Here is a 7,284-nt window from a genome sequence, read left to right on the forward strand (position 1 = left end):
GGGGGAAAAAAAATCACATTACCGCTAATGCAGTGGAGAAAATAACGTGCTTATCAATCAATAAACCAAAAAGTTTGTCTTCAAAGCATGTTCTCGCAAAATAACAGAATACTTTTAATGGCAAAACAGTCCCAGCCACACTCCAACAGAAGAATAAGTCAAAAGTATTGATCACACAATGACAATTCTTTAAATGGAGTGACTCCCGATCATTTTCTCATTTTCAGCAAAACGTAAAGACATCCACGAAACACAGGTAATAGCTCATATCCGGAGCGGAGTGAATAATCCCAAATGGAGAATAAACCAAGCAAAGATTCAAATAAAATCGGCTCGGCAGAACTCCTTCCTGAGAACAATTTCCGCGCAACGCCTACCTATTTGATCACACGTACCCACACGAGGCACCGGCCCGCCCTCAAAGGCACTTGGGTCTATGCGCATGTTATGAAATAACCAAATGAATCTGCCCTAGTAATCAAAATAGCTTAACGCAATGCCCTTCTTTTGTGGCACCTAAGAACCCGCGGTGCGCATCTATCAAATTAAGGCCCTTGGTGTTTTAACACTCCTATGGTATGATGAGGTCTTGGCATGCATTGCCGTATCGGTGATCCATCTTTACCACCTCCACAAATAGCCGAAAGATGTCGAGTGTGTTACCCAGGCTGCACTGCACTGCACCTCAGGAACAGCGGAGTCAGTAGTGAGTGGGTGGGTGGTTGCTAGTTTGGAATGCTGGGGTGATGCGTGTCAGTTCTGGAGCGTGTAGGGGAATGCTGGGGTGATGCGTGTCAGTTCTGGAGCGTGTAGGGGGCGTCTCTGTGAAGTCTTCACTGGAGCTCTAGTGGAGCGAAGAGGGACCCGTTACAGCACAGGGCTGGCTCTATAAGGCAAAGTCAATGCCTCTTTAGCGCGAGTGTGCAGTGAAATAGATGTGGAGGTGTCTGTGTTCAGCTACAGGTGATGGAGAGAGGGGACATTTAGTTAGTGGGCATAGAAAGTCATTGATGGAGTTTAAAAGTGATCCCCTCTCTCTCTCTCTCTCTCTCTCTCCCTCTCTCCCTCTCTCTCTCTCTCTCTCTCTCTCTCTGTCTCTCTCTCCCTCTCTCTCTCTCTCTCTCTCTCTCTCTCCATCTCCTTTATCTTTCAGTCTATTCCATGAGGTTCTGCTCCATCTCTCCCACCTCTCTTGTCTTTCCTCTGCTCTTTTTTGGGAATATTAGCCCACGAAAGAGGTCTGACGCATCTAGACTAAACCAGCTTTATTATTCTCTTTCATTTTGCTAATAAGGCATCTGACACATGCAAACACACACACACACACACACACTTTCTCCCTCTCACACAGACACATAATCTCTCTTTCTCTCTCTCTCTTTCTTTCTTTCTTTCTTTCTCTCTCTCTCTCTCTCTCTCTCTTTCTCTCTTTTTCTCTGTCGAACACACACACACACACACACACACACACACACACACAGGTACACACACACAGAATCCTCACTCAAGACGTGACAGCTGAGTCAGATTGCTCTGTTTGTTTTCTCTCTTCTGCTCCCCCCCCCTTTCTTCTCTCTGAAAGACACAAAGCAAGGTTAGACCAGAAAAGTGTCTGTGCTGAACAGCTCTTGGTGTGTCTGTGTGTGTGTGTGTGTGTGTGTGTGTGTGTGTGTGTGCTTTTGTGCATGCTCGTGTGGGACTAAGTGACTGAATATGTGTATTTGCATTTGACCAAGGATCTCCTGTAAATTTGCGTGTATGTGAGTGCATAAAAGAGTCTAAGGTTCTCTTCTCCTTCTCTCTATCTCTCTCTCTCTCTCTCTCTCTCTCTCTCTCTCTTTCTCTCTGTGTCTTTGATGATGTGCATTGTGGGCTACTGATCGATGGAGGCTTCAGTGAGGATTTGGCCTCTGTCTCTCAGCCTCAGTCAGCTCTGATGGGCCGTGGCAAATCACACACGCAGCCTCCAAAGTGCCTTTGAAGAGGCGGCACACTGAAGCCCGCCACTCAATAAACAGCTAGAGATGGACTCCGAGGGAGGCTGAAACGCTCTGTGTGTGTGTTGGGATTTGGGTGTGTGTGTGTGTGTGTGTGAGAAGAGGGCTCTGTGTGCTTGTGAATGATTGGCTGCGTTGTCAGATCGCAGACATGTGCCCACCCCCTCCCGTGGTCCCTGGGTGATCTAGCCTGTATCTGTCCTGCAGACAGACCCCAACACGTGTCCTTCCACCTCCATCTTAATCAACCACACACTTCCACCTGCCCGTCTGAACCCCCCCCTCCACCCCCTCATGTCTGTCGTCCGTCTAACAGCCGTTTAACCAACCTGTTGTTTTCTCTCCTCTTTGTTTTTCTGTTCTGTCCTCCACAGAAGCGCGAGGAGGTCCAGACAGAGGCCAAGGCCAGTCCTAAGAAGAGCGCCGAGGCAGCCATCGACCTGCTGGGCCTGGGTGAGTCTCCTCAATAATTCAGTAGCAGCCACCGCAACACCCCCCCCTCCATCTCTCTCTTCCCCGCCCTGTGACCGTCTCCCTCCCGCCTTCTCCCCTTGCCCCTCTTGTCCTGGCCTTGACCTTGGGAGACGGAGAGGGAGAGGGAGGAAAGTTGATCGGTCTGAAAACAGGTGTGACCAAGGGAGGAAAGAAGAGGAGGGGATGAGAGGAGAGGAGGGAGGGAGAGAGAGAGAGGGGGAACAGGAGAGGGGTAAAGAAGAGAGTGATTGGAGATGGAACAACATTGAGAGCCGTGGCTATCGAGCCGTCCGTGACGTGGTGTGGCGTGACATGACGTGGTGCTGTCGCCATGGCCACAGGGTCCATGGTCACCTCGTGTTCACCTCTCTGCACAATTTTGAAAATGTGGAAACAGAAAAAGAAAAAAAACAATCACTGGACTTACGTAATGGATTGTCCGGCTCTGTTTCCCAAATCAATTCCCAAACTAGATGGGAACTCGATGAGTCCGGTCACGTACGGGAGTTCTCACACACACACACACACACACACACACACACACACACACACATGTCTACACACACACACACATGTCTACACACACACCGGTTCTGAAGCGATGGAAGATTAGGTATGGATTAGAGCAACTAGTGTGGGTCTTTTACTCTGTGATGCTATGATTGAGACTGGCTATGGAGGCAAACCGTTCCTCTGTGTGTCTGTTAGGCCCATCAGGATTTTGCGATTCGTGTGATCAAAATAACACATTTTCTGGTGTTGATTTCTAACATTTTGTGAAAGCGTTGGCGATATTTCTTTCTCATTAAACCCCACTTCAACTTCACACATCCTCTTAAACCAATTAATCAGAGATACAAATTACATCAGGCAAATTAGTCTACCTATTTTATTTATTTGTGTGTGTGTGTGCGTCCTTATGTCGGCATTTCATGCACTAATTTTAAATGTGTTATCTGATTTCACAAGTTCTGATACGGTCGTTTCATCCATACTAGAATGTCTTTGAAATCGAAGTTGAAAGGAAAAATAAATGTCATGCATTGGTTGGTCACTAGAACATGCACAGCCTTCAAACTCTTTTCCAAAATCACAAGTGCTTGTTAATGTTCAGAACAGTCATCATGAGGAATCCTGCAGGACTGAACAGACAAGATGATCATTCCAATCGTGTTGACCATTCCTATTTTACTCACAAATAACCCTTCAATATCAATGAACTTAGGATGGGACTTTTATTTTAAAATACCATCTCCATGCAAGATGGAAGGCAGAATAAACCGTTGAATGCAACAATTTGTCTTAAACTTTTTTGTCATGTTCCAACACCACTCCCTAATTTCACAACTGGATACAAGGCAGACATAAAGAGCAATTAGCTAATTTACCTTTCAGTGATATGACCGTTACAGATCCAGCTAGGCCATTTCATTGTCAAGCAAATTACCTATATCAAGCTAACTTCACTGCGGCTATCAATCCATCTAGTCACATACCTGACACCAAACGATTGGGGCTTGTAGTAGTGGCATTGAGTATGACAGAGAGTGCATAACTATATGCCACCATCAGGAGGCCAGAAGAAGTATAATTAAGTTGCAATTCAACATCAAGGCAATTTTATGCGCAATTTATGCAGTAATTAAGCAAAATAGGCAGCATTGTGAAAAAAGCGGTGAATTGCTAATTTTGCGTTTAATTCTTTTATCTCGGAATCGTGAAAAACTGGTGTGTGTGTGTGTGTGTGGTTGTGTTCTCTCCACCTTTTTTCCCCCTTTTTTTTTTTTTTTTTTTTAACTCTCCTCACCTTCCTTGACTTTCACACTCTGTCTGTCACCTGTCTCTATCTTGTTGTCTTACCTTCTCTTCCCTTCACCCTTTGTGTCCTCTCCTCTCCTCTCCTCTCCCTTCATCCTTCCTCCCTCCGTCCCTGTCTCTTTCTCTCTTCTTTGGAGCCCTACCCCTATGACCCCCACACCATAGGAAAGGAACACCACAAATAACATAACCCCACATCACCATGTGAAGGTTCAGTAAAGGGATTTTAAACATCAAACGTCTCCTTCCTTCCCTCCCTCTCTCCCCTCCCTCCCTATCTCTCTCTCTCTCTCTCTCTCTCTCTCTCTCCCTCTCTCTCCCTCTCTTCTCCTCTCTCTGTTGCCTTCCCTTATTACATCTCTCTCTCTCCCTCCCTCTCTCCCTCTCTCTCTCCACCGCTCCCCTCTCCCCGTCTCACCTTGGCCTGAGGCAGTGGCAGTGCTGGGTGCTGTGCTGGGTTGCGGGGCAGTGTGGGGCAGTCTGGGGCAGGTCTGGCTCTTTAATCACGGCCTCATTGATCGCCACATCCACATCAGGCCTGGGGATGACCGGCAGGACAAATGGCCCTTTCTTTTTCTGGGAAATGAGAGTTCACCCACTCCCAGCCCCTCAGCTATACTTGGATGATGTGTGTGTGTGTGTGTGTGTGTGTGTGTGTGTCTGTGTGTGTGTGTGTGTGTGTGTGTGTGTGTGTGTGTGTGTGTGTGTCTGTGTGTCTGTGTGTATGTGTCTGTCTGTCTGTGTATGTGTCTGTGTGTCTGTGTGTCTGTGAGTGTATGTCTGTCTGTGTATGTATCTACGATTGTGTATCTGTGTGTTTTCTTTTTTGTCTTTGTGTGTGTGTGTGTACATTTGTGTGTCTGATTTTGTGTGCAACTGTGTCTGTAGTGTTTGGCTCAGTGTGTGTGTGTGTGTGTGTGTGTGTGTGTGTGTGTGTGTCTGTGTCTGGATGATAATGGGTGAGGTAAGTTCATGGCAGGCGGGTGTTATGACGGAGTGGGCAGGGAAATAGAAATAGAAGGAGGGAGTGTGGAGAGACTAATGATTGGTATTTAGTTAGATGGTGGGTGCTGCTGGTACAGGGTGGTGTGTGTGTGTGTGTGTGTGTGTGTGTGTGTGGACAGAGGGGTTCAGGTTACAGGGATTGAATCATGTATCTTCCTGACATCTGCCCCAAACCCAGATGAAACTTGCTCTCTCGCAGTCACAGCAGCCATCCCATAATAATCAGATGAAACACACAGAAAAGACCATCTTTTACAACTGTAACCATAGGAACAGGATCTGAGTAACTCCAGTCTTCACTACCATGTCCTTGTGGGTTCCTCCAACACTCCCTCTCCCATCTTCTCTCATAACGACTCCCTCACTCTGGGTGGATGTGTCAGAGTTTAGCTGACAGTTCAGGGGATTGAATTTCTGAACAAATGGATGTTTTTGTCCACAGCCTGCCTGAAGCAGACTCTAATGTTGATGTCCATAGAAACACCGTGTCTGTCTTGCTGTGTCTCTCTACCTCTCTCTCTACCTCTCTCTCGCTCTCTCTCTTCCTCTTCCTCTCTCTCTCTTCCTCTCTCTTTTTCTCTCTCTTCCTCTCTCTCTCTCCCTCGCTCTTCCTCACTCTCTCTCTCTCTCTCTCTCTCTCTCTCTCTCTCTCTCTCACTCAGAGGCAGAGGCATTTGTTGACTTTTATTAGATTTCCCCTCCATTTGTATTCAGTCAATAAGGTGGAGAGGTGCCAGGCAGCAGCAGGGCTGTGTGTGTGTGTGTGTGTGTGTGTGTGTGTGATTGTGTGTGTGTCTGTATACGTGTGTGTGTGTGTGTATGTGTGTGTGTGTGTGATTTGCAGTCCTGTGCACAGTTACCTGTTTGCAGTCTTCCATCCCAGAGGGGCATGTGTGCACACAAGGCCATTACTTTAACTGCACGCTCTTAATCAACAATTTACAGTCCAGTTTTTGCAGAGTTTTCACATATTTGCAGAATATTTTTTGGATGTCATATTAATCTGGAGTCGTTATAAAAGCAACATGTCATTTCAAGTTCAGTGACTTTATAATATTAGGTGAAATTCAACAGCCTGACAACTAGCAGTTAAGTCCAGCTCCTGTATCCTCACAGTATGGGATCGATGAGACCTGGAGCTGCACATTATCAACCAACCAAATCTTTGCTAGCATTCATGTATGGGCCTGTCAGTCACTATGACGTACATATAACAATGTGTAACAGCTCATTGACAGAGAAGGGGATGGGTCATTTGATTTGATGGAGGTCTGAAGGACGGACAGAAGTCCCCATTTGTTTTTCAACTTGGGCATCTCCCAACCCAATGAGAGGGTTTCTCATGAATGTCAACTAGTCACTGTTACCTCACGCATCTAGGGGGGAGCCTACGAGGGAGTGTGTGTGTGTGTGTGTGTGTGTGTGTGTGTGTGTGTGTGTGTGTGTGTGTGTGTGTGTGTGTGTGTGTGTGTGTGTGTGTGTGTGTGTGTGTGTGTGTGTGTGTGTGTGTGTCGATGGCCCCCGTTGAACTGTGACATTCAGCATGAGTGCTGGAACCTCACTGGGGCCCCAGGGGGTCCCTCCAGGGGCCGGATGAGAGACGGGCAGGCTGAGCTCCCCTAACCTTTGAGTCAGCCAGCAGAGGGACAGGCCCCCCCCACACCACCCTACCAGCCCCACTCCACCACCCCCCTAAAGGGCCCAGGGACAGGCGCGCTCCTCCTCCATCTCGCCCTCTCCGTAACCCTCTACATTACTCTCTTCCTCTTTCGCTCTCTACCTCTTTCTGACTAAGCCCTTTCTCTCCCTTCAGTCTCTCTCTCTCTCTCTTCCTCGCTCTCTTACTAAGTGCCTCTTCCCTTTGGTTTCTATTCATTCCTTTCCCGTTCATTCATTCTTCCTCTCCTCCCCTTCTCTCTCTCTCCCACCTTGTGTGTTGAAGTGGTATAATTGTGTGACAGTTAGTGAGTAGTGTAGGTGTGTTAAACCT

General features: G+C 47.3%; 1 protein-coding gene across 4 annotated transcripts in view; it reads left to right on the forward strand.

Moving 5' to 3' along the window:
* Nucleotides 1–7,284, forward strand: part of smap1 (small ArfGAP 1) — a 111,864-nt gene that overhangs the window by 79,749 nt on the left and 24,831 nt on the right. For all 4 annotated transcript variants that reach the window (XM_031578685.2, XM_031578686.2, XM_031578687.2 and 1 more), the window contains one exon: nt 2,372–2,450. In XM_031578685.2, the coding sequence (XP_031434545.1) occupies nt 2,372–2,450 (79 nt within the window). The remainder of the gene's footprint in view (nt 1–2,371; nt 2,451–7,284) is intronic.

This window comes from Clupea harengus, chromosome 13 (assembly GCF_900700415.2).
Source record: "Clupea harengus chromosome 13, Ch_v2.0.2, whole genome shotgun sequence".
Taxonomy (NCBI): domain Eukaryota; kingdom Metazoa; phylum Chordata; class Actinopteri; order Clupeiformes; family Clupeidae; genus Clupea; species Clupea harengus.